Source organism: Rosa rugosa, chromosome 6, assembly GCF_958449725.1.
Source record: "Rosa rugosa chromosome 6, drRosRugo1.1, whole genome shotgun sequence".
NCBI lineage: Eukaryota > Viridiplantae > Streptophyta > Magnoliopsida > Rosales > Rosaceae > Rosa > Rosa rugosa.
The window spans coordinates 8,834,544-8,862,215 of record NC_084825.1 but is presented as its reverse complement, the minus strand read 5'-3'; the positions used below and the strand labels follow the sequence as shown (position 1 = coordinate 8,862,215).

Below are 27,672 nucleotides of genomic sequence, written 5' to 3'. Positions count from 1 at the left end.
ATCAATGTGATACCTGAACCCATATTTCGCTATCAACGAGATACTTCCGTCAGATTTCGCTGACAGATCCGTTAGATGGGTGACGTGGCAAGCACGTGGGCCAAAATAAAAAAGGGCAAATGACTTAAATGACCTCAGACTCTACCAGACCTTGATTTCCCACCATTTTCCACAGAGAATGACCACAATTCCCTCCATATTTGTACTATACCACACAAATTTCCATCAAATGAAAATATAATTTAATGGGGAGAATTGGTAAGCATTGAAAACACATGTCATTGCAGAAATCTGACCAAACTTCCCATTCAATTATAACATCATGTCTTACAAAGGAGAAATTAAAATAGAGCGAAATAAAAATGTTCCATGATGCATAATTTGTCCAGCAGCATTTAATACGCAACCTCAACTAAAACTGAAACAAAAGAGTTGACAGTGCTGCAACCAAAATACTCCAAAAATCAGCAATGTAAAGAAGTTCAAAGTCCTGCCCATTCAGAGGAAGCTTGACTTTGTTGTATAGGCTGGGATGACTTCTTATGTGCACCTCTTGCAGCAGGATTTTGACTACTTTGAGTAGGAGGTTGCTGCACACTTTGTGAAGCTGAGGCACTTGTATTGACAGTAGAAGTACCACCAGCAGTTTCCTTCATCTTCTTCCAAGTCTTTCTTGACCTTATGATTTGGTCCTTCAAGTTAGAACACCCCTTTGGAAAAGATGCTCTCTTGGGCTCCCAAAAATCAAAGACAAAGAAACAGGACAATCACCAAAAATGCCATTTCAATATCAGAAAATGCAGAAACAAGTAAAGCATCTTGGGAAGTGAAATTACAAGTTCAAGAACATAATCTCAAGTTCAATAAAGCACACATACATGTTGCAATTTAAAATTCTACAAAGCATAATCAGTTCAACTTGTGTCATACCTTGTTGTTGGTTCTCTTCCTTTTGTTACTAGGATTTGCTCCATTAGATGAACCTTCTCCCTGTTGAAATTTACAAGAAACTGTTAGTGCACATACACAAAGTAAATGGAAGTTTGCTCCATAAAAAACCTCATTATTAAGGACTTACAGTTGCTGCTGCCTTAGCTGCCTTTATGATTGGACAACCTAACTTGTTGTGTCCTTGCTGGCCACATACTCTACAAGACATTTTTATACCAGTCTTAGGCAACTTCCCCTCTTTAGGTGCAGGTGGGGCTGTGGTCTGATTCCTCTCTCCTGGTTCCTTCACCCTTTTCATCTTAGGCCGACTAGGTTGCTGCTTGAAAAGTGGAGGTGCAATGGGGTAATCAACAGGTTCCCAATCCTCTTGGCCAGCAATAGGGTAGATTATGGGGTTGTAGGCATCCAAATAGGTTGAGGGCATAAGATAGTCATCACAATATAATGCAACTTCCTGTTTCTTGAACCTTAATGCACAGACGGCATGAACACTGGGTATCCCACTCAGCTGCCACCTCTTACAGGTGCAAGTATGGAGGCCCAGATCTACAGCATGCTTGCTGCCATGCTCTCCACAGCCAGTGATCTGGAATATGAACTCCCCAGCTCTATGTGCTCTGTATTTAGTTGCTCTCTGACCAATCTTGTCAATGATCTTCTTGATTCTTGGTCCAACCAAATCCTTCCACCTTTCACAAGCCACTCTTCTATTTGATTGCCTCACCATCATATCCATTCTAATCTTTTCTAACATTGTTAGGATAGGCTTATCTCTAGCTGGCATAATGGCTGCATTGAAAGACTCGCAGAGGTTGTTGAGCAGTAGGTCACACCTAGACTCATATTTGAAGTAAGCCCTAGACCATTGTGCTGGATTCTTGTCCTGAAACCAAGACCAAGCTGCCTCATATCAGCCATATGCTTGTTGAACCACACCACAGTGCTTGATCTTGCTGCATTCCAAACCAATTGTTTTAGCCCCTCCCCCGGATGCTTGGCTTTGAAATTGTTATACAGATGCCTAACACAGTATCTGTGTTCAGCATTTGGAAACCAACCAGCATATGTACAAGTCCATATTAAACCAGCAACAAAGGGCAACACTTATAAATCCCAAAATCAAAAATCATATAAACAAAGTAAATTCCAAATTAAACAAGTATTACCTGCAATTGCATTTCCCAGCCCTTTTTGCTTATCTGTGATGAATGTGTAGCTACTATCCCTTTCTATCTTCAGATCGCATTTCAGTAGGTAAAGAAACCAGGTCCATGTTTCTTGGTTCTCAGCCTCAGCAATGGCATATGCAATTGGAAACATCCCATTGTTTGCATCTATGCCAACTGCTGCCAATAGCTGTCCAGGATGGTGCCCTTTTATGTGACACCCATCCAAACCAATTATAGGCCTGCAGCCATTCATCCACCCATTCTTGCATGCTGCAAAACAAATGTACATCCTCTGAAATCTCCTTATGTCACCATCCATACAAGTCTTGATCTACACAGTTGAACCCGGATTACTTCTCAATAATTCCTTCCTGTAAGCAGCAAGGTTGTTGTACTGATCTATGTAGTGGCCTTCATTCATTCTTTTTGCTTTTCTCTTTGCTCTTGTTATGGTTTGAACACCCACATCCAGCTTGTATTTCTTCTCTATATGATTGTGGATCCCAGCCCTTGACCAGTTCTCATCCACCAACAGATCAGCTTGTACCTCTTGGGCTATTATGTTGTAATTCAAGAAGTGGCTTGTCTCCACAGGAGAACAGGTATGCTTGTTGTTTAAGGTCCTGATGATCAAGGTTGGACCCTCACCCTTTGAAGTACTTGCATACAATCTGAATGGGCAGCCCCATTGGCAGTTGACCTCAATTTTATGCTTTGAATTCTTCTCAAACCACAAACCCAATTGGTTTCTGATTGCACACTCCCTAACAGCCTCCTTAAGTTGCTCTGAGTTTGGGAAAGCTATCCCCAACCTGAATTTGGGATTTCTCAAATCCACAGACCTGATCCAAGGTCTGATCTTCACTCCCCTGTTAATCTTCTTTGGAAGTGAATTCCCATCCTCATCTTCCTCTGTTTCACTGCCCTCTATACTCTCAAGATCATCAGAATCTCCATGGTCATTTGAACAGTAGCCTCCATACCCCATGTCATCAAATTTCTCAACAACCCTTGGCTGTGTGACATTTTCTTCAAAGTCTGCAGCATCAAACTCATCATGCTCCAAATCATAATCTGAATCAACATAGAAATCAGATCCTGAATCCGTCTCATCAGCCTCAACTACCCTCTCCTCTGTTCTTGCATTGTTGCAACTCCCTTTCCTTCTTGTGTTATACCTTGGATCTTTTGGTTTCTTCCCCCTCTTGTCAACCTTTGCAGCCTGAACTGGTTTTTTTCCCTTATCAGATACAGCAGCCTCCTTGCTTTTCCCTTTCTTGCTCTGCTGTGACTGTTGTAATCTCTCCCTCAACTCTTCTGCTAATTTCTCCCTAACAGCAACAGCATCCCTTGCCCTTTTCTCTGCAGCCTCTTGTTCTCTCTTCTCTGCCTCCTCCCTAGCCAATTGCTCGGCAGCCTCCCTTTCTCTGAATCTCTGAGCCTCCTCTTGTTCCTCAACAGTAGCTTGCCTTTCTCTTAACTCGGCTGCCTCTCTTTCAGCCTTCTCCCAAGCTTCTTTTTCAGCCTTCTCAGCAGCCTCTCTTTCTCGCCTTTCTATATCCTCAAGCTTCTTGTTTAAAGCAGTTGTGGCAGAGGCAGGCCAACTACTTTGATACAATGCTTCACCTTTTTAGGTTTAGTAGTGGCCTTTCCTAAGTTACCCTTATGCCCCACAGTTCCACCACTTTTCCTCCTGTGTCCCTCCTGCTCTATACTTGCTTGGGACCCTAACACATCTGGCAGAATATCAGAAAGACCTGCAAATGTGCTTTGACTTGGTCTAACCCCAACATTTTCTCCACCTTCTTCTCTTCCCACATTTAAGCCCTCACCCAGCCTTGTTTCACCCTCATTACCATCTGAACCACCCTCATATTCAAGATCAATTATCTCGGGAACACTGGTCCCCATAGTAGCTCTAGAAGGTGATCTATTTAACTGGCTACCAAGCAAGTTGGCTGCTTCAAACATTCTTTCTTTCTCTGCTGCTGTGCACTTATTGAGTGGATTTTCCCAATCAGGATCATCGGGCTTCAGATCATCCAACTCAACCTCTCTCTTCTGCCTAGGACCACCTCCAGTTATGTACACTGAAATCTGCCTTTTATTCAAGGGAATGAGCTTCACCATTTCTATAGCATCTGCATCATTCTTGATTGGAATAAACCCTTCATTGATTGATGTCCGAGGCAGCTTGAAATGGTATGAGATGGGCTTCTCCCTGTACCCCAACGCATAGGCAATATTGTTCATCTCCACCCATGAAATTAACTCGGGATCTATCCCATCTAAGTAGATCTCCCCCCCCCCATCTTGTTAAACCTTGCCACCTTATACTTCTTTGTCTCATCCAATTGCTTGTCAAAATACCCACCATGAAAGATTTCCATGGTGTACAAATGCTCCGAAACTGCAAAAACAACAGAATATGAACCTATCCATCAATAACAACATCAATACGAGACAATAACGTCCTAAGCTTTTTGGAACCCTCATTGATAATGTACGATACCTAATACGACTAGTATTCAAACTTTGCCCAAATCGATTTTTCTAGATTGGGAATCGAACATTTAAAAACCCTAATTCGAAATTAAGCATCATCAATCACTAAGAACAAAACCATTATAAAACCCAGAATGCACAAATCCATTTCCATATTACTCTTTCTTTAATCAAGCAGCACTACCAAACCGATTTTTTTATGTTTGTCGCTTTTGGCCTTGACAGATTCGATGAAACCCACAATTTTTTAACAACTCCTTTCGTTTTTATAAGTGTGACCATGCTTGTTTGTCGGCATCAAACTAATTTCCCCTAAACCCTAAACATCAGATAAGAATACAGGATTGAGTAGAATCCAAAACTTACTGTAGATACCTCTACTAGCAAGGCTAGTTTGCTATCTCACCAAGCATAATTAACACCCTCTTTGGGACACCCACAAGCCATGGTGATGCCTAACCGCTACTTGCATCTTGTAGCCCTATGTTCAAGCTACGCTACGGTATCCGGAAGTCGCAAATCCGTCGCCGGGAAGCCACCTTTCCGGCCTTGCCAAGTTGCCTCCACAATATGCTTTTCTAGACTAGAATAGTGGGTTCTTGTCCCACATCTAAGAAAATGTAAAGGAGATGGCTTCCTTCACCTATAAAAGGAATGCCTCCTCCCACAACTCCACACATCCCATTACATCTCATGTAATCCCTTTGGGCCGCAAGGCCCGAACACACTAGTTAAACATTCAAGTGGACGTAGTTTCCCGCTAAGGCGGGAAATGAACCACTATACTTCTTGTGTCGTTCTCTCTTTCTCTCTCTCTCTCTCTCTTTACTTATCGTTAATTAGATCCCCACGGATCCAAGCATTAACATTGGCGCCGTCTGTGGGAAGCCAACACAAAGGCTTTGTCACTTACCATTGAGTTAAGTCATCTTAACGAAGCTCGAAAGAATTCTTTCTTCTCTTCTTTGAGTTATCAAAATTGCTCACTGGCATTTTCTTCTCTTCTTGGCTCTTGGTTCTGGAACCAAGCAGAACCATCTCCGCCAAAGCTCCCAGCCAAGCCAAACTCCGCCGGCGACGACCGCTAAGAAAGCTCCAACAGCCACGATTGCTAGGCACACCACCTCCGCTGGCCATAACTACCGCCGGCAGACCTTTCTCCGCCAACCATCGCTGGTCACAGTCCGCCGTCCATGACCCGCTCATGTCCCAAAGCTCCGCTCCGCTGGTCACAGTCCACCGGTCGACCACCGCTGGCCTCCTCCGCTGACCAAGCTTCGCCGGAGCAAAATCTCAGCTGGGCAACCTCCGCCGAGCTTCTCCGCTGCGATTCACCGCTTGGGGTAGACACCGCCGAGCTTCACCGCCGGCCAAAAGCTCCGCTGAACCAAGCCTCCGCTCGGAATCTCCGTCGGGCAAGCACCGCTGGCCATGCTCCACTAAGCTTCACCGCCGGATAACTTTACATCCGAGCTTCACCGCCGAGAGATTCACCGCTGGCCTTCTCCGCTTGCCACTCACCACTGAGCATCGCCGCTAGCCGCCACCAGTGGCCAAGGCTCCGCTAGGCCACCACCGCTGAGCATCCTCCGCTGAGGAATCACCGCCCAACTTTCTCCGCTGAATCACTCTGGACACCCATATTCGATCTATCCTAGCTTTCTGGGCACTTGAACAATCACTCTGGACACCCAGCGAGCAACTCTGGTCGATTGTTGGCACTCCTCAGCGAACACCCAAGTATTGGCGTCTGGACTCATCTCTTCTCTGAGCATCCAATTTGAGTTTCTTGATTCAATCAGTGGTTTCACCACCAACTTCGCCTGCGGTCAAACCAGCAAAAGAGAAGAAAGTTAAGCTTCTCTCACCTTACTGATACGAACACCACACACCTCTGTTTTAAATTACAGCTATTGCAATTTAAAAACAACATGCCTCTTAGTTTAACGACACCTGTCAACAGCATATACACTCGTCAATACTAGCTCTTGGCTCCTGTTGATTAGCATTTACCATGTTTAATTCATGTCCGTGGGCCGCGTGTCCCAACTAAATATGATTTACCATGTATAGCTCAATGCAGCTTCATATAACACGTAATCATCCTAGTCCATATCTAATTGACTAAAATGACTAATTGCATGCCGGCAGCTACTTGGCCATGCAAAATGGTTAGCTAATTGAAGCACACAGCACATGCCTATTGTTGTTTTATTATTATTATCAAGATGCAAAACTTGATAAGATATTTATGCACAAACTTGTTGGCATGCCATTAATCACCTCTTAAATGGCTCACTTAGTTGACCTCACTACATTTATGCCATGGACGGACACATTGTGCATTTATGCATATCTCATTTATGCCATATGACAGACACGTTTCCCATACCATGAATGCATCTTATTATCTATGCCCATGGCATAGCTGCCATCATAATACGTTCTGTATGCTCCTCTGTCACTCTGAAATTCAAAACACATTGTTTGCAGTTGACCAACTAAATAGCTTTGTACACTCTGCTTAAATGATACTTATATTCAAAAAATTGTCTATCTCATTAAAGTATATACATAAGCTATTAGTGTCAATTTTACAAATCTACATATTAATCACCTATCTTGTTTCAAGGAGACATCATCACCGATCACCTCTCCAATTAGCGAAATCATCATCCTTCTAGGGAACTTCGCCGGAGCAAAGGAGCGTCATGCTTGGACAACTCCAACATGATTTTGGTACTTATATTGATTCCAATTCAAACTCACTCCAAATCGGCATAAGATAAGTAACTTTATTTCACTACACGCTCTTTCAATTTGAGCTAGTGTCATGCCATTGCCATGCTTTTACTACTTTTAAAACATGCCTACAACATTTCGTAGATTTGGCAACACTTCCTAGATCTCACATACTAGATATGCCATGCTTCACATACCGATCTCAAGGATCCTTTAGCATATCTACAAAAATGCAAAAACATTATTAGCATCCACATCACAAGTACATGCTATACACATATGCCATGCTACTACTTAATTGCAACCCAATTAAATAAACATGGGACACTCAAACAAAATAGGGCTAAATACAAATTACTACCCTGTGGTTTAGGTCCAAAATCAATTCAGTCCCTGAACTTCTAATTTCATCAAAAACACCCCTGCACTTTCAATTTTGATCTAATAGGTCCAATTTGTTAGTTTTCCGACAATTGAGTTATTTAACTTGTTAATGTGGCTCATACATAGCCTATGTTTTATGATGTGGTGTCGAGGTGGTCTACATAGTCAATTTAGGAGTGAGTCCTACTATTAAAAATAATTAGTTTTTCAACAAATAATCCAACTATAACTTGAACCCATAACAGAATATTAACGAATTGGACCTATTAGATCAAAATTGAAAATGCAGGGGTGTTTTTGATGAAATTAGAAGTCCAGGGACTGAATTGATTTTGGACCTAAACCACAGGGTACTAACTAGTATTTAGCCCAACAAAATATTATTACTTGCTCTATGTGTTTATCATTTTTCATTCAACCGCCAAGCGGTAAGGCAACGCCTCATAATGACAATGACCGCTACGCGGCATTGCAGTCAAGTTTCTCCTCCGAGAAATAGCAAAGGGACTAGTTAACACAGCCCACGGCAGCCATTGATCCGGCAGTTAACCCCGACGCTTGGGTATCTAAGATTAGGTTCGCTACCTAACGCCCACTACTTAAACGCAGCTCCCCTCATCAAACAATTTTCCGACCATCCGGAGGTCTATAGCCAGGAGTGGGGGACTCCTCGCAGGGCCTAGCAGGGGCCCACCGGAAAGGGCAAAAGCGTTCGCTCCGACCAATTCTAGATGGACGACGCACTCGCACTAATTATGCTTGATATACGGCACAAAGCTACGCTTTGGTATCAACCCGCAAGAACACCCTCCTTGACTGGGGACTTCGGGGACTTGTACATACAGCCCAGCATAATTAGCAACGGTCACGCTCATGCCTCAGGGCATCACCTCGAGCTACCCATTAAATGCGCCGCCGAGCTTTTCGCGCTCGTGCCTCAGCGGCACCGCCGAACTTTCGCGCTCGTGCCTCAGCGGCACCGCCGAGCTTTTGGCGCTCGTGCCTCTGAGGCACCACCGAGCTTTTCGCGCTCGTGCCTCAGCGGCACCGCCGAGCTTTTCGCACTCGTGCATCAGCGGCACCGCCGAGCTTTTCGCGCTCGTGCCTCAGCGGCACCGCCGAGCTTTTCGCGCTCGTGCCTCTGAGGCACCGCCAAGCTTTTCGCGCTCGTGCCTCTGAGGCACCGCCAAGCTTTTCGCGCTCGTGCCTCAGCGGCACCGCCGACTTTCCCGCTCATGCCTTCGCGGCACCCCGAGCTTTCGCTCACGCCTTCGCGGCACCCCCGAGCTTCCGCTCACGAGCTTCCCGCTCATGCCTTCCCGGCAACCCTTGAGCTTCCGCTCACGAGCTTCCCGCTCATGCCTTCGCGGCACCCCCGAGCTTCCGCTCATGAGCATACCGCTCATGCCTTCGCGGCACCCTTGAGCTTCCGCTCACGAGCTTACCGCTCACGCCTTCGCGACACCCCTGAGCTTCCGCTCACGAGCTTTCGCTCATGCCTACCCGGCAACCCCCGAGCTTCCGCTCATGCCTCCCCGGCAACCCACGAGCTTCCCGCTCATGCCTTCCCTGCACCCCGAGCTTTCGCTCATGCCTGCCCGGCAACCCACGAGCTTCCGCTCACGAGCTTCCCGCTCATGCCTCCCCGGCAACCCTTGAGCTTCCCGCTCATGCCTCCCCGGCAACCCTTGAGCTTCCCGCTCATGCCTCCCCGGCAACCCTTGAGCTTCCCGCTCATGCCTTCCCGGCAACCCACGAGCTCCTCGCTCATGCCTTCCCGGCACCCCGAGCTTCCCGCTCATGCCTTCCCGGCACCCCGAGCTTCCGCTCATGCCTTCCCGGCACCCCGAGCTTCCCGCTCATGCCTTCCCGACACCCCGAGCTTCCGCTCATGCCTTCCCGGCACCCCGAGCTTCCCGCTCATGCCTTCCCGGCACCCCGAGCTTCCTGCTCATGCCTTCCCGGCAACCCACGAGCTCCCCGCTCATGCCTTCCCGGCAACCCTTGAGCTCCCCGCTCATGCCTTCCCGGCAACCCACGAACTCCCCGCTCATGCCTTCCCGGCCACCCCGAGTTTCCCGCTCACGAGCTTTCCGCTCATGCCTTCCCTGCAATCCTCGAGCTTTACGCTCATGTCTACTCAACACACCACACGTTAATGGAACATTGAATTTTTCTACCATTTGTCGTTTACCGACCGCGACAAATCAAATTCTTTTCGCGTTCCATTAATATGAGCGAAAACCAAACAGACACAACCGTACGCGCGGTCATTGTTCATGAGTTACAAATGCATACCTTCGCGGCACTCATGCAACTTACATCTCACGAGCGTAACCCCGTCAAACTCGACCTCGTTCGTCTCCTTGCGCGCGTCACACATTTATCATATGCAATCCATATGCTCACACGACCATGTATCACGCACCTCATACGTTCATATATGCCAACACATATCAATGTAACTCACATTTGTTGCCCAATGCAACGAGCATTCTACGTATGCCTGTTTTTTGTCTTTGTTGTGCAGGTTAACGAGTCCCTTCTTGCTTACGGAGTTCGGGGACTTGTAGGGGCTCCGTACCGCCCGGTTACTTATGCTTGGTGACATCGTGTGTATAACTCTCCAACCAAGAAGCTTCTCTTACTTGGGGACTTCGGGGACTTGTAGATACCTCTACTAGCAAGGCTAGTTTGCTATCTCACCAAGCATAATTAACACCCTCTTTGGGACACCCACAAGCCATGGGGAGGCCCAACCGCTACTTGAATCTTGTAGCCCTATGTTCAAGCTACGCTACGGTATCCGGAAGTCGCAAATCCGTCGCCGGGAAGCCACCTTTCCGGCCTTGCCAAGTTGCCTCCACAATATGCTTTTCTAGACTAGAATAGTGGGTTCTTGTCCCACATCTAAGAAAATGTAAAGGAGATGGCTTCCTTCAACTATAAAAGGAATGCCACCTCCCACAACTCCACACATCCCATTACATCTCATGTAATCCCTTTGGGCCGCAAGGCCCGAACACACTAGTTAAACATTCAAGTGGACGTAGTTTCCCGCTAAGGCGGGAAATGAACCACTATACTTCTTGTGTCGTTCTCTCTCTCTCTCTCTCTCTCTCTCTCTCTTTACTTATCGTTAATTAGATCCCCACGGATCCAAGCATTAACACTTACTTTCTGGGGGTGGTCCAGACTCCCGAAATATTCTCAAAATAACTCAGAGTGGACAGCCTATTGCAACCTGTTATGCGAATTTGAAGACAATTTAGCAGGAGCTTGATCAGAGAAACCTGATATTAATTCCTATCGGAATGAGCAGGACAAGATGCGTGTCCATATTTTTCTTGCTGGCCTGGACCCTCACTTTGAATGGGCAAAGAATGAGTTATTGCGTCTTGCAACTCCACCTACGTTGGAGCAAGCTTTTGCTTATATCAGAAGAGATGAAGGTAACAAGGCTGCCGCTCAGAACCTTCATACTGAAATTTCTAGTTTAGCAATCCATGCTACACCTCCATCTCTTCTGATATAACCAGAACCAGTATCAACCACGGACTCAGGGATATCAGCAGAATTAGAATTATAACCAAATGACTTGCAACTATTGCAAGGAAGCTGGACATTTCAAGAATCAATGCCCTAAGCTGCGAAGGTTTAATTACAACAACTCTGGTTAGAGAGGAGGCAATAATACTGGAGGACGCGGTGGTGGTCAAAGAGGCAAAGCTGCAGTCCAATTAGTGCCAGAACCTGACTTCTACAGCATTGAAGGACAAGATCCCTCAAAGGGTAATGTTTCCTTGACTAAGGAAACTCGAGGTAAAATTGGTGTTGCTTTACATGTTTCTGACTTTACTGGTAGTGATACATGGATAATTGATTCTGGTGCGTCTGACCATATGACCTATGATAAGTCATTCTTTATGTCTATGTCATCCCCTTCTATATCCCATGTTTCTAATGCGAATGGTGCATCTTTTCCAGTCTTAGGTATTGGGTCTGTTCAGGTTACACCATCCATTGTATTGCATGATGTGCTTTATGTACCTTCGTTGTCTCATCATCTTTTATCTGTCTCCCAGTTCGGGTCACAAAATAAGTGCTCTGTAACCTTTTACCCAATGTATGTTATTTTTCAGAATCTGTGCACCAGGGTGATCATGGGCAAGGGAGACCTGAGGGGAAGACTGTTCCACTTGGATTGCATGTACGTAGAACCAACACAAGCGATGGAACCACCTTTGGCCCTGACATTGAATTCTGACCGATTGAATGAACTCTGGTTGTGGCACCGGCGGTTGGGTCATCCATCTTTTGGAGTTATGAAGAAGTCCATGCCTCCATTGTTTTTGGGAGTTAGTGAGTCTAGCCTGCATTGTGAAACTTGTGCTTTGGCTAAGAGTCATAGGTCTAGTTATCCTTCAAGTTTTCATTCTAGTACTATGCCTTTTGAGTTAATTCATTCAGATGTGTGGGGTCCTTCTAAACATTCTACCCTTTCTGGAATGCGATATTTCGTGTTATTCATTGATGACTTTACTCGATTATCTTGGGTTGTTTTACTTAAGTCCAAAGATTCTGTTTTCTCTGCTTTTACAGCATTTCATAATCTTGTTTGTACTCAATATGATGCTCATGTTAAGGTCTTTCGTTCCGATAACGGGGGTGAGTTTGTCAATCATTCTTTTCATGATTATTTCCAACAGCATGGCATAATACATCAAACCTCATGTCCACAATCTCCTTAGCAAACTGGAGTGTCTGAACGGAAAAATCGTCATCTTCTGGATATGGCTCGGTCTCTTCTACTTAGTGCTAACATGCCTAAGTATCTTTGGGGAGAGGCCATTTTGTGTGCTTCACATCTTATCAATCGTCTTCCGTCTACCTCTCTTCAAGGTCGTGTCCCACTCAAGTTTTTGTCTCACTACGTTTCTATTCCATCCTCTAACACCCTTTCTGCTCGTGTTTTTGGTTGTGTTGCTTATGTTCATCTGTATAAGAATCAGAGGTCAAAATTGGATGCTAGAGCCCTTAAGTGTGTATTTGTGAGGTATGGTTCCCATAAGAAAGGCTACAAATGTTATCATCCCCAATCCCAAAAATTTTATGTCACCATGGACGTTACGTTCAATGAAGATGCATGTCATTTTTTACCTCCTGTGACTCATCGTCAGGGGGAGAAGTCTTGTTACTATGAAGATTTGTTCAGTGGGCAAGATGGGCGACCCGAGTTCTCTAGTCTGGAGTCTTTGGTTACTGAACGTGACAAAGAAGATTTGGGAACTGAACGTGACAAAGAGGATTTGGGCACTGAACGTGACCAAGAGGACAGCTGCCCACTGACTGTTCCCAACTCCAAGGATAGCTACCCACTGACTGATAACAACCCCAGCCACCGCATAACACATCCACCACAAGTAAGCTTTGGACCTCGAGACCCGGGGAAGGAACATCGGGTCTGACTTGGACCTCGCGACCCGGGAGAGGCACGTTGGGTCGCCCGGCGATGGGGATCGGGACCTGGGTAACCCGCTCCGGCGAAGAGCATCTGGACCTGGTATCGGGTCGGCCGGAGATGAGCTTCGGGAACGGTGGTTCACATTGGGACCTGGCCTGTTGGCCGGCGACGAAGAGGCAGCGGTTATGCCTCTGGGTAGTTCACTCCCCGATCCCGTCCAGTCGGCCGGAGATGCAGCACCGACAGATTCCGTCCAGTCGGCCGGAGATGCAGCAGTTACAGATTGTGTTGTTGATTCCGTGGCCTTGAACAATCCCCCTTCTCCTTCAAAGGTCTCACCTGCCCCATCGTCACCTGAGGTATGTTCTCCTTCTCTTTTGTCTAATCCATCTTCTGTGTCAGCATGTGTTCCCACCAAACATATGCCTAGTCGGTCAAACCGTGGTCAGCCCCCGAAACGCTATGAACCCACTCTAAATGCAAAAGCTAAATACCCTGTTGCTAATTATGTGTCGACCCATAGGCTGTCTAAACCTTATGTTGCCTTTGTGAATCAATTATCTTCTGTGTCTCTTCCTAGTAAAGTGCAGGATGCAATGCGGGATGAGAAGTGGATGTAAGCAATGGCAGTTGAAATGGTTGCTCTTGACAAGAATTGTACGTGGGAATTCGTATCATTACCACCCGGAAAGAAGATAGTTGGTTGTCGGTGGGTGTTTACCGTGATGCACAATTCGGATGGATCGGTGGACAGGTACAAGGCTAGACTAGTAGCTAAAGGCTATACTCAGAAGTATGGGGTGGATTACGATGAGACGTTTGCACCAGTGGCCAAAATTAACACAATTCGGGTACTTCTTTCATTAGCTGCTAATCTTCATTGGCCTTTGCAACAGTTTGATGTTAAGAATGCATTCTTACACGGTGATCTACATGAAGAGGTTTATATGGATTTGCCTCTGGGCTATGGTACTTCTTCTAAAGAGCAAGTGGTGTGCAAATTGAAGAAGTCTCTTTATGGTTTGAAGCAGTCTCACAGAGCTTGGTTTGGCCGGTTTACCAAGTTCATGAAGAAAATTGGGTACCGGCAGAGCAATTCCGATCACACCTTGTTCCTTAAACATCAGTATGGTAAAGGGATCGACTGCCTTGATTATTTATGTTGATGACATGGTTGTGACAGGTGATGACTTAGAGGAGATTCAAAGGTTAGAAGGTCAGTTATCTTCTGAATTTGAGATGAAAGATTTGGCTAACTTGAAATATTTCTTGGGAATTGAAGTTCTGTTTTCCTCAAAATCGTCTCGGCCGAAATTAGGGCCGAGGGACCTGTGGTTGAATTGTCCTTCTGAAATAGCGAGGGCGTGCCAACTCGCGGCCGAATGGCCGACTGAGGTTCAGATCTGATTTGCGCTTGTATCTAACTACTTATCAAATGATTGTAGGCCGAGGAAGGAACCCTCTCGGCCTTTAGGTTCCAATGCCTCTGTTGCAAGGACTTCGGTTAGGCGTCAACCCTGACCGGGATTTTCTATCACGTTCACTTCCTGGGTAAACTCAAAGGTTCAGGTGACAAGCGAGAGATCTATCGGGTGAAGTTACTCGCAAATCACGGTGAAGACGAAGGTGAAGTGGACTCAGTTGTCAAAGCGTTGTGAGATGATATGTGTGTGAACAGCGAATCGCATTGATCCAATCCGGATCGGCCGAAAGAGATCAATGGATGATAATTCTACGTTACGAACTACTCCTAGGTGTGAAAAGTAAAGTGCATATAAAGTAAAGGATTAAATACTTGTTACTCCTCAAACTTTTGCCTGAAAAACAGTTTAGTCCCTCGCCTTTCAAATTAAACTGGATAGTCCTTATTCTCTCTAATTCTCACACAACAGGTCCAAAACAGGTCTAAAATGACTATAATACCCCCAAGATCCTTTTATTTTTATTTTTTTTCTCTCTTTTCTTTTTCTCTTTTTTATCTTTTTATTTTTAATCATTTTTTTAATTTAATTTTTTTTTTGCTTCTCTCTCTCTCTCTCTCTCTCTCTCTCCCCCCAATTCCAGCTCCGATCCCATTTCCAACCAGGACCGAGCTCCACTCCCAGTCCACCACTTAAACCCCCAATCTCTCACCCTCATCTGCCTCTTCTGCCTCCACACGGGTCTCCTCCCTGCCAGCCTCCAGCCCTGCGCACACCTTCGCCCAACATCTGCAACAGACCGGTTCTTCCCAAACTGGCCTAGTCCCCAGTGTTCCTCTTCCTTCTGCCACCAGCACCCCGCGTGTAGATCCTAGCACGGCCTCCAGCATTGCCGCCTGCCACACACAGGTCACCAACAGATCTGCAGCCTAGCACCAGCCCGCCCACCATCCGCTGCAGACCTGCACCCAGCAGCTCATCCCAGCACCGATCCCTGCAGCATCATCCTCCTCCTAGTCCGACAGACCGGTGTCTCCAGTTTTTCTCCCTCTCCAGTTCGTCTTCCTCCACCACGTCCCTCGTCCGGCCAATATCCAGATCCCGCGCCGGACACCACCGATCGCGCACGACCTGCGTCAACCACCAATCTGCAAACCAGAAGGAAATAGCAGAGAGAAAAGAGAGAGAGAGAGAGAGAAAAGAAAAAAGAAAACCAGGAGAGAGAAGCAAAAAAAAAATTAAATTAAAAAAATGATTAAAAATAAAAAGATAAAAAAGAGAAAAAGAAAAGAGAGAAAAAAAATAAAAATAAAAGGATCTTGGGGGTATTATAGTCATTTTAGACCTGTTTTGGACCTGTTGTGTGAGAATTAGAGAGAATAAGGACTATCCAGTTTAATTTGAAAGGCGAGGGACTAAACTGTTTTTCAGGCAAAAGTTTGAGGAGTAACAAGTATTTAATCCTAAAGTAAATAAACAAGAAAGTAAAGTGCTTAAATGTAAAGAGTTGAATTGAAACTAAGAAACTAGAAATGAAAACAGGTTATGAAAGTTGAATCGAAAGCAAAGTACCTATGAGATAGCAAGAGAAAAGTTTGTGAGTAAAAGTTGTATATTGATTCGTTTGTGTGGTGCAGGACCTTTTACAATGAGTTACAATGTGCTCTATATACAAGTCAAAACCCTAGCTAACTTGTCCTCCAAGACGTGGAATTGAAGTAGGATTCTCCTTCCTTCTAGGATTGATTCGTCTCATAAAACCCTAACTTGGCTGATATCTGAAATCTTCACAATCGAAATCCATAATTGATTTGAACTCCTTCCTTGCGAGGATTCCTTTCTTGAATGAACTCTTCGGCAGACGTTACTGCTTGGGTTCGGCCGAACTACCCCACTCTGCCTCGCAGCCCAATTGTATAGTTACTCATGTGGACTCGGGCCGTCTAACTTTATGTCTGTGAGATCCGTTTTTCTTCATATTTTGGGTCAATTGACCCAAAATCTCAAACCTCCATCGGTGCATCCATCTCAACCATACATCTCGAAAACTTCTAATCTCGGCCGAATAGCTGAACACTACTTTTATTCCGGTCGAATGACTCAATGCCTCTCTGATCAACCCTCAAATCAACACACATGGGAGTTACTAAAATCAGGTCCAAACATTGCCCCCCCCCCCAGTCTCATGAGTATCGGCCATCAAGCCGAGTGGTTATGAGATTTGGGAAAATAACACCCCAAAGTAACGTGGTCATTCGACCTACGAGTTGGTCACGCTAATCGTCTTGACGTCATATGGCATTGGGCCAGTAAATGGACACTCTCGCTGCCCATAGCCTGTAAGGAAAAGTGAATGGAATATATTGATGGATTTGGCTATGATCGGCAGTTGGCCTAGTTCGTCGGGTACAGAAAACCAGGGTTTCGGTTACAGGTGAGTTGGAAATCCTGCAGGTGAGAATCTCTGAGCTCAGGTTGTTTTTAGCATACTGCATATGTTTTTATAAAAGAGAACAAATGTTTGTGGTTGCCTCTTTTAAAGTAATTTCGATAAACGTGCACAATACTATGTAGTAAATATTTTCAAGTATATTACTTTCTATACCATTATGATGCAAACATATCTCCAATGGATCTTGAGATGCATTTTCAATGAAAGTTTTCTCCACCATCTTGTCAATACCATCTAAAACATCAATCCGGATACAATCATAGGCATTTGATGGCTTACTCATTGCATCAAAGATTCTAAAAGCAATGGTAGTATCATGAACGATCATGGTCATCAAGCCCTCCTTGACATCAATCTTAGTACCGGCGGTCAGGGGCGGAGCCACATATAGGCCAGCTTGGGCACTTGCCTAGACTGAGTTTTTCTTGTTATGGCAGGGTCGACCCTTATTGGGCATGCGAGGACGAAAGCTCACCCCTACAACAGTGTGCAGGTCTCGAGCGTGGGGTCGGGGAGCGTACAGAGGAGGCACATGGCCTGGCTTGGCGTATTTCTCTTTGACTTTGTTAAATTAAGGTCTTCGTCCTTTATCGGGTTTTGAAGTCCCTTATTTATTTACTCTCTTACTGATTTGTTTATTTGTTTACTACTCGCTTATTTACAAAATTTCGGGAGACCCGTAACCCTGGGGCGCGTCTCTCATACTTGTATTTACTTAGTGATTTGTTATCTTTGAAAGCTGGGCTCCAATTGTAAGCCCAAAGCTTATAACCCAGCCCATTTTAAATTCCGCTTTTGAAAATATACTGATCGGTTGCTAGAATGATTTGTCCAAGAAAATGTTTTGTAAACCAACAACCTAAACCCAAAAGGCCTTGCGCTTTCGGGTTGATGAGTTATCGGGATGTCATTGGTGACATGTCGGTTTCTCATTGGCTCGGGGTCGCGGAGTTGTGGGACCCCTCCTACGGGATGCCACACTTTATTTCTGAGGAAAAGGAATCCATAATTTCTTGGAACAAAGTTTCTATTTTTTTCTCTTTTTGTTCAGAGAAATATTCTTCATATTCTTGATCTACCAATTGGCTGATAAGGCCATTCTTGGTTTTTCTTCTTGCTTCAGCTATGAAGCATTCTTTGTGATAGATCTTTTTTGACTCTTCACTAAACATAGGAAGTCCATTCTTTTCATGACATAAGCAGTAGTCACACATGAATAACCTGATATGAAGACATTATTTCTTCTGTCTTACTTTCTTCCCAATTTTTTATTTTAAGAACATTCATCTGTCTAGATTCTAAGTATTCTACTTCAGAATCTATTTCAGAATCAGATGAGGATTCTTCTGACCAGGCAGAGTAAACTGACCTGTCATCTTCTTCATCAGAATAGGCTATTTTGTAACCCTTCATATTTGTTGTTTCTACCACAGACTCGTATTCTTCAAATAAAGCTTTTATAGTTCTTTTGCTTTTTTCTGGACATTCATTAGCATAATGCCCTTCAGCTTTGCATAACCAGCATCTGCAAGCTTTCTTGCCTGGTTGTTTATTCTGATGGCTGGTTTGATGATTCTTCTTTTTCTTGAAGAATTTCTTCTTTGGATCTTCATCCTGTTGTTTCTTGAAGTTGGAACTTTTCTTAAATTTCCAATCCTTTTTCTTATTACTCTTTCTGAACCGTTTTGAGAAATATTTTTCTTTTTTCTTACGGAATTTGGATTCATGACATCCCCAGTTGGTATGTATATCCAGTATTCCATAACAGAAGTTTTCAACTCCTTTGAGTTGTTTCTTGGCCATTTTGGCTCTAAGATTTGCTTTGCATTGCTCTTTTAGTAATTGCCTGATTCTATCGGCAATTCCTCCAACTAAAAATCTTTCAATTGGTTTTTCAGCTATGCTTTCTCTTACAGCTGTTCTCCATGGTTCAGGAAGTTTTCTGTATAACAGGTTTACTAAGATCAGTATTCTCTAGTTCACCTATTGTACAATAGTATTCCTGGAATTCATTCAGGTATTCTTCAAAATATCTCATGTCACAAATTTTGAGAGCATAGATATTTGATTTGGCCGTTTCTTTGGCTTTTTCACTCAAATTTGAGAGATCTCCACAGAATTGATCGTACAGGAGTACTGCAAAATCATACGGAGATTTTGAATTTTCATTTTTTTTCTAGCCAGTCTCTTCCTCTGGCAGTCTCTTTGGAAGACAAATAGTATTTTTTGGCTACTCCAGTGAGAGTAGTTTCATAGTACACCTGAAGATCTGGTGCTTCAAACTTTCTAAGGGTAAGAGCAGAAGCCATCATAAGGCTGTCTACCCATTGGTCAATAGTTTTTCTTTTATCTAAAACTTTGTCTAGATTTAGCCACATACCATAAATTGTGATTGGAACCCTAGGCATATTGTCTTCTGGAACAAATCTTTGAAAATTTCTTTCTTCTTTTCTGCCTGTAGGAGCTTTCTGTATAGGGAGTTTCAATTTTTCTTTTTCTCTGATGATGAAAGTCTTGGAATTGGAGCTTTCTCCATCTTCCATTTCTATATCTTGATAAGGAAGGACTTTTCTTACCTTTCCTGTTTTGAAATTTTTCATTTCTTCAATTAGTTGTTCTAATCGTTCAGTATTTTCGCAAGATTCAGCTTCATCATAGATTTCATAGAGCTTTTTTGCTCTAAGCATTTTTACTGGTCTATTTAGATCAGTTTCTAATTCTTCTTCAGTAATAGGATCTGTTGGTTCTTCAACAGTGAATTTGGTACCACTTACACTAGCTTCTCTAGTGATGTAGCTTCTTCTGAGAAGATTTTTATTTATCCTGATATTTTCAGGACATACGTCACTTTTTCTGTGATCGTCAAATTTTAGACTAATATCTCTAGTCTTTCTGTTTTCATATATTGCCGCTTTGGCACTTTCTCGTGGTTTCTTCGGACCAGATAATTTCCATTCAATAGGAAATGTTACTTCATTCCAAGTAACCGTATGGATTTGTTGTGAATGGTTCTTCTGACTGGTGAGGAATCCAATAGTAAGACCTGGGATATTTGATATCCTTGTCTTAGGTTCTACTGTGGTACTCATCAGTTTATAGTATATCCTGTATACTATTGTAAGTTTTTGCATATTTTCTTTCATTGATATGCCATATGTCTTGACTCTCAATCTTAGACAGTGAGCCGCATCTTTCAAGCTTGTTGAGAAGTTTGGGAAATAGTTGAAATAAGTCACTTGATTTCATAAAGATGCTTCAAGTGTTCCCAGCAGACTACCTTGAAAATCTGTTAGTCTATTGTCTTGTAAGACACATAGAATTGAACAGTTTATGCCTTCTCGGGTAAGTAATTTTATGCCAACTTGGACTGCTCCAATGTGCATAAATTGGTAATTCTTTGCCTTTGCTCTGGCAACTTCTTGAGGAGTGATCATTAAAAGATCTGTTTCTCTTTTGTAGAAGGAGTTGTAAATTCCAATAATTTGAAATGATGGCTGTCCATCAGTTCAAACTTTCCTTTTTTATAGATTTGCTTGAAATCTAATTTTGGAATCGCAGAGTTTTTTACCACCTGTTCAATGTCATTGTATTCGAATTCTTCTACATTTAGGAGTTGTACTCCTTTCTTTTTTCCAAAGATACTCATCATCTTGACATTTCTAGATACCAAGTGGTTTGGTTTTTCATATCTTATATTAGTTAGACTAGTAGAAGGTTCTAGAAAAATCATGTTTGGAACATGATTCTTCTCAGGTTTTTCTAATGGTTTGAATCCATTAGCTTTCTTTGATTTTACTGGAGGCGTTTTCTTATCCTTCAATATATTTTTCATAGAATCCAGCATTTCTTGCTGTTCATTGATTTTTCTACTAACACTTGTTAGCTATTCTTCTTCCTTTTTTGGAAGTTCTTTGATATAATCCATCTTGTTCCAATTTTTCCAATTGGGAGATTATATCTGGTATTTTTTCTAGATGATCATAACATCTAGATACTTCTTGTATCAGGTTCTGATGTTTCTCATCAGAAGATTTTAGTAGAGAATTTAATTTCTCTAATAATAATTCAGACATTGTCCCCATTGGGGATTCACTTTTTGAGCTTTTCAGCAAGCTCTGATACCAGTGGACTGTGGATCTAACCGATGCTCAAATAATCAAGAGGTTTTTGTTCCTCTTTAAGAATGAACTTTAATTCTTCAATATTTTTCTCAATTCTATAAATATGTTTTGTACTAAGAAAATTCTATCCCAGTATTCTGGAGTTTCTCTACTGAGTCTAGCTCGGTAGTCTTTTGTTTTTCTCAACTTTTCTTGCTCTTCTGCTAACTCTTTACCAAATCTTTGACAGTTTGCAAGTAAATCCAATCTGGACAAAATACGATCTAAATGTGCAATTATAGATTTTGGTGAATTAACTGTTTATCTTTGAGTATCGAGGTTAGATTTATAGTTGTAACATGTAATGAATAAATAAATTCAGTATTATGGTCCCACTACGATCCGTCAATTTTCTTTTTACTAAAATAAAACATGAAAGTAAATAGGGAATTTTTAGTAGAGGAAGAGACAAAAGGTATCCTATGTGGTATCTTATGTGTACAGTCCTGATTGGTTATTAGCACAACTAAAAACAACTGCTTTTGCGACACCTATTTTGCGACGGCAAAAAATTTTTGCGACGGCAAATTGAGCCTTTTGCGACGGAAATGTCAGCGTTGCAATAGGTGGCGTCACAAAATCCATTTGCGAAGGTAAATTTCCGTTGCAAAAAGTATTTGCGACAGAAAACTGTTGCCGTTGCAATGGTTAAACTATTTGCGACGGGTACTTTGCCGTCGCAAAAAGATATTTCATTTTAAAAAAAAAAGTGGGGTGGATTGGTTGCGACGGATACTTTGCCGTCGCAAAGAATATTTCGTTTATAAAAAAAAAAAAAAAAAAAAAAGGTGTGAATTGCACACCATAGTAGCATAGCTATTACCATCTACAGCAAATATCATAATTTGAAAAATATTATGAAACCCATCATCTATAACCAACCAACAATCACAATTCTAAGACCAGCCAAGAGTTGTTTAAAAACAAAGATTAGCAAAAGCAATCCATGCCAACACTACAACACCTTCATTAGAAATCGAAGAAAATGGCCAAACTATCAACACTATCAAAAGCAGGGGCATTAAGTAAAAAATTCTTCAGGTTCTGAAAAGTGTTAAATTCACTTGACAAAACTACATAGTCAGTACTAAGTAAACTTCCAGAATTCTCATCAAGTAGCTCACCATAACATACATGTCCCGCCCCTGCACCAAAAAACAGCTAAAGAACTCAGTTTGAAGCATGTAAATGACAGAAATTCATATTCCATTTCATTGAACAAAAAGTACAAAATGACAATATGTAATCCTATTTATTCTGTTGGCTATAATTAACTAATTGATATCAATGGCTTTAGTCAGGTTAACAAATTTCACACATGCACACATTCATAAAACTGAGAAAAGAAGGTATTTCTTTTTTTGAATCTCTGATGCAACTCCAGCTACTCCAACCAAAGACTTTGAACTTGTCAAACGAACACTCATAACACTGCCAAGGAAATTGGTACTATATGCATAAGTAAAAGCATGGCCAAGGAAACAAATCTTACTTAAGTTTCTTTATAGTGGCCTCCACAACCCAATGTCACGTTACATAAGTACCAATGAGCTGCTTAATACCCTAGTAATGACTAATATTATGGGATTTGCACCAGCCAAATCACGCACACGAAATAAGAGTTCTATGCTATGAGAAGGTAAAAACACTAGAGACCTTTGACCTTCACCATGCATGCTGAAAGAGACTTATAGAATTGGAATTTGGAGCTAAAACAGCAGCAATTCAGGTCTTTGTGCATGCCATAATGTGAAGTAAACAATAGATATATTCAATTGCATAAAGAGAAGGAAAATATTGAAGTTTGCAAATAGAACTAACCTTTCCAGGCTTTACAACATTCACATCCTCTAAAGAACAAATTACACACTGTCAATCAGCAATATCCTATGTCAGCCAAATAGAACAGACTGTAATTGAGAAAATTCATGGCAATTCCACAAAAGGTAAGATCGGCTTTCCATACCTGGACAGGAAAATCCATTTGTGGCCTCCTGGTGGACCAATTAATGTTATCCCAGTTTACTAAAGGTGGAAACATTTTGTAGTCTTTTTGCATAAAGAAGCCCTGCAAGGTTTTTAGCCATTTTAGGTATGTTGTTCCATACGTCTTGACTAGTACTATTTAGGTATTCAATCAACCTGGCAGGAAGGATGCAATTTCACTTAATTAGGTATATCCAATCAAAGAATGGCCCATTGCAAGGGCCACAGGCCATACCCATGTTCTAGTTTGATCTCCCATCCCTAAAAAGAAAAGGAAAGAAAAGAGAAAATGGCGTGCACGTAAATGACTCATGTTAAAATACAATGACTCATGTTAATGTTTGTTTGGAATAATTGTGCCTTAGTCCAAAGATCACAAAGTAAAATCACACTAAGTGAAGCTATAATTCGATCAACGATAAACAACAAGAAGATATTACTCAACTCACAGCAAGAATATTGTTGACAAAATTCAATTACCTAGACTGACTAATTTTCTAAATCCTTAATCGATTATGATAACTCCACTAGCTGTGAAAGCATTTAATCTCTCTAGCTGATCTCAATAGAACTCTAATGTTGAACTTCTATTTTCATTCTGGGCTTGTGGATTCTTCAGTCTATTATTCATAATAAAAGATTACTATGAATAATAGACTGAAGAATCCAACCTTACATCCTCTGCAATGACATTAATAGAATCAAGCCATTTAATAGATCGGGCACCAATAACACCAGGTACAACCACATGCAATGGATACCCTTGATCCCTGTTTAGGGTCTTCACATGATAAGAGAATATAAAACAAAACCCAATGTGAGACTGATATCCTGATGCCATGTGCCAAAAAATTGATCACTAGAGGATCTACTGGGCAGAAATGAAAAGGAGACAAAGTAAAAATTTACAAGGCCGACCAAAATGCACCAAGTACATAACCAAATACTTATGCAATAAAACAGAAACATGTGATTGATAAGCAAAGCTGAACAAATGGCATAACTGTAGGATTCAACTTACCTCTCCATTCATCTCATAAGCAAGTAAAACATCTGCTTCTGGGTTGTGGCCTGAATCAATGGAATTGATGCCTTGTAGGGGCCTCCGTTCTCCTCCTATAAGATGTAATCATTTCTCTAACTATTAGAATGAAAACACGATTTCTTCTTGCTAAGAAAATGTACTCTTTATCTACCGAAAAACATCTTAAAACCAAAGAAATGACTTCAGAGCACATATTAAGCATGCAAGCATGTACCTTACACCTATCAATGCTTACAAACTCAACATGTTTTCCACCAGATTTAGTGGCGCCTATCAACTTCGGTATTCCCGCAAGATTTAAGTTGTGGTAGAACCTGAAAAAGCAGGGAATGAATCCAGCTCATTCCAAAACGGACCAAGTCTCAATTCCTTGAGACGGGTGAATGCGTATGGGGATGCCATTGCTAACCCACTGTTATATGTTCTAAGCCCTGAGACCAAAAATTGATTAACTGTGATATGAGTCATGGTTCCCAACATAGAGAGCTCAAAAACCTCATCTTTATCACTGAGCAGTTTCCTAAAAACTCAATTCAAAATTTAATCCTAATCCGATCCCAAAACCCTAACCTAGAACGATCCAAATTTCACCTAAACAGCCCATAAAGGAAATTAGAGCAAAACCCATATCAAAAATTGGACAATAAGATAGATAGTTGAGTACCTGTGAGCCCAAGCGTCGACGCAGGAGTTCTTGGCGGAGAAGACATCGTGTGCGGTGATCTTCTACTTAGCGAGGTGGAACTCGGCATCTGGGTCTGCGAGGTCTTTGGACTTCTTGGAATCTTCTTGAGACTAGTAAAGCTTGGCTTTGAGCTCCATGATCTAAGAGGCTCCGACGTGGGCGACGGCGCGGTGCTTCTTGCCATTATGGTCGACTCTGTCAGCCACCCCAGTGATTCCACCACCACCATATCGTTATAGAGTGATTAACAGAGGAAATAAGAGAGGTGGTTGAGGTCGGGGTGGCCATCGAAGAGAAGATCGAAAAGAGCAGAGAGCTAGAGAGAGAGAGAGAGAGAGAGAAGAGAAGAGGAGGAGGAGGAGAGTGTGTGTGGCGTCTAGATCTAGAAAAGTTTTTCTTTTTTCCCTTAACAATTTATGCGACGGCATGGCCAAACAGTTGCAATTGGTTTAAAATTATACGACGGCAACATTGTATCCGTCGCAGAAACTAACAAATATACTACGGAAAAATAACCGTAGTACATGTCGTCGCGAAAGTTGACTTTTTGCGATGGAAAAGTTTTCCATCGTAATTTTCCGAAGCGAATGCAATTCCTTTTAGTAGTGTAGGGAATCATGGGCAGCTCTTGCAGACCAGGGCTGGTTAGCGAAGTTTTTTCCTTTTTCAAGTAATTGATAGGTCGTATAAGAGAAGGGGTTGTCGGCTGTATTTTCATTTTCAGTTGGCCAAGGTAGGCCTCATCAACGGGCCGGGCCGGGCTTTTTTGTAAATTGAAGGATCCAAGCCCATCCATTTAATGCGGGCCTCGCGGGCTTTTTCGGGCCGGGCCGGGCTAAGCCTTGCGGGCTTTTTTGGGGCAGGCCTTGCGGGCTTTATTTACAAATAAATCTTTAAAGAAAATATTTTTTATAAACTTATATTTATATATCATACACTCCAAAGAGAAACCTCTATCAACTTAAATAAAATGGGAAAACCGACAATTGGATGAGATTATTATAATAAACTATGAGCGTGGTAAAAAATTTAGCCAATTTCACCATATTTTCGAATCCGATCGAATTAGTCAACCATCGTCACTTATATGTTTTCTTGGTTGACCGATGACATGACGACCGCAAAACGTGTTTATTTTTTCACATCACGTCTGTAAATATTCCATCGATGGATGTGCGTAGACATAAGATAAAAATTTCAATTTTAATTACAAAGAAGTTTGCCTATATCAATTTGCCTCCAAAAGTTGTATGACTTGTATATTGCATTTAAATTGTTGACGTTCATTCTAAAGCAACCATGAAGTGGAAAATGAATTTAGAGAAATCAACCGCTCGATTGAGAGATTGTAATGTTTTATGGTGATTGTAAAAAATTCAGCTAATTTGATTCTCGTTTCGAATTCGATCAACTAGGTCAAATTTAGTTACTCCTATAAACCTATATTTATATATCATACACTCCAAAGAGCAACCTCTATAAATTCAAATAAAATGAAAAAACCGACCGGTGGATGTGATTATTACAATAAATTATGAGTGTGGTAAAAAATTTAGCCAATTTCACCATATTTTCGAATCCGATCGAATTGGTCAACCGTTGTCACTTGTATGTCTTCTTGGTTGACCGATGACATAACGATTGCGAAACGTGCTTATTTTTTCACATCACGTATGTAAATTTTCAGTCAATGGATGTGTGTGGACATAACATAAAATTTTCAATTTTAATTACAAATACGTTGGCCTATACCAATTTGCCTCCTAAAGTTGTATGACTTATACATTGCATTTAAATTGTTGAGGTCCATTCTAAAGCAACCATGAAGTGGAAGATGAATTTGGAGAAACCAACCGCTTGATGGAGATATTGTAATGTTTTATGGTGGTTGTAAAAAATCCAGCCAATTTAGTTCTCGTTTCGAATTCAATCAACTAGGTCAAACTTAGTTACTCTTATAAACCTATATTTATATATCATACACTCCAAAGAGAAACCTCTATAAATTCAAATAAAATGAAAAAACCGACCGGTGGATGTGATTATTACAATAAATTATGAGTGTGGTAAAAAATTTAGCCAATTTCACCATATTTTCGAATCCGATCGAATTGGTCAATCGTTGTCACTTGTATGTCTTCTTGGTTGACCGATGACATGACGACCGCGAAACGTGCTTATTTTTTCACATCACGTATATAAATATTCAGTCAATGGATGTGCATGGACATAAGATAAAAATTTCAATTTTAATTACAAATACGTTGGCCTATACCAATTTGTCTCTTAAAGTTGTATGACTTATACATTGCATTTAAATTGTTGAGGTCCATTATAAAGCAACCATAGAGTGGAAGATAAATTTGGAGAAACCAACCGCTCGATGGAGAGATTGTAATGTTTTATAGTGGTTGTAAAAAATCCAGTCAATTTAGTTCTCGTTTCGAATTCGATCAACTAGGTCAAACTTAGTTACTCTTATAAACCTATATTTATATATCATACACTCCAAAGAGCAACCTCTATAAATTCAAATAAAATGAAAAAACCGACAGTTGGATGTGATTATTACAATAAATTACGAGTGTGGTAAAAAAAATAGCAAATTTCACTATATTTTCGAATCCGATCGAATTGGTCAACCGTTGTCACTTGTTTTTTAGAATATATATGCACATATTCTATATAGAAGTATGAGAACTTCCACA

The 27,672-nt window shown here is 42.0% G+C and overlaps 2 protein-coding genes across 8 annotated transcripts; both read right to left on the bottom strand.

Annotated features, from left to right (window-relative positions):
* Positions 1–482: 482 nt before the first annotated feature.
* LOC133716173 (uncharacterized) lies at positions 483–2,439 on the bottom strand. Its single transcript, XM_062142897.1, has 5 exons — positions 2,118–2,439; positions 1,918–2,054; positions 1,079–1,834; positions 931–990; positions 483–734 (listed from the first exon to the last, which is right to left on the bottom strand). Exons 1-5 carry the CDS (start codon positions 2,437–2,439, stop codon positions 483–485), a joined length of 1,527 nt encoding a protein of 508 aa, XP_061998881.1.
* Positions 2,440–22,120: 19,681 nt separating this feature from the next.
* Positions 22,121–25,396, bottom strand: LOC133716996 (uncharacterized). Of its 7 annotated transcripts, XR_009849363.1 has the most exons (7): positions 24,944–25,391; positions 24,494–24,710; positions 24,256–24,350; positions 23,391–23,495; positions 23,215–23,316; positions 23,070–23,117; positions 22,121–22,393 (listed from the first exon to the last, which is right to left on the bottom strand). XR_009849363.1 is itself a non-coding variant. In XM_062143617.1 (5 exons), the coding sequence occupies exons 1-5, from the start codon at positions 25,191–25,193 to the stop codon at positions 22,322–22,324; spliced, it is 567 nt and encodes a 188-aa protein (XP_061999601.1). In that variant the 5' UTR covers positions 25,194–25,391; the 3' UTR covers positions 22,121–22,321. The 7 variants fall into 7 exon arrangements, 1 of the variants encoding a protein (XP_061999601.1); XR_009849362.1 differs by having other exon boundaries at positions 23,215–23,495; positions 24,944–25,392; XR_009849364.1 differs by lacking the exon at positions 23,391–23,495 and having other exon boundaries at positions 23,215–23,390; positions 24,494–24,593; positions 24,944–25,392.
* Between the last annotated feature and the right edge of the window lie 2,276 nt (positions 25,397–27,672).

What these genes read in the sequence shown, in the direction of transcription:
- LOC133716173 (XM_062142897.1), bottom strand. Translation starts at nt 2,439, where the DNA reads ATGGATGGTGACATAAGGAGATTTCAGAGGATGTACATTTGTTTTGCA. An exon ending in GGGAGGGGCTAAAACAATTG is followed by an intron (nt 1,835 to 1,917) that starts GTTTGGAATGCA and finishes TCTTGGTTTCAG; the next exon opens with GACAAGAATCCAGCACAATG. An exon ending in CAGCTAAGGCAGCAGCAACT is followed by an intron (nt 991 to 1,078) that starts GTAAGTCCTTAA and finishes AAATTTCAACAG; the next exon opens with GGAGAAGGTTCATCTAATGG.
- LOC133716996 (XM_062143617.1), bottom strand. Translation starts at nt 25,193, where the DNA reads ATGGTGGTGGTGGAATCACTGGGGTGGCTGACAGAGTCGACCATAATG. An exon ending in AAATGGATTTTCCTGTCCAG is followed by an intron (nt 23,118 to 23,214) that starts GTATGGAAAGCC and finishes GCTGATTGACAG; the next exon opens with TGTGTAATTTGTTCTTTAGA. An exon ending in ATGTTGTAAAGCCTGGAAAG is followed by an intron (nt 22,394 to 23,069) that starts GTTAGTTCTATT and finishes TTTTTGGTGCAG; the next exon opens with GGGCGGGACATGTATGTTAT.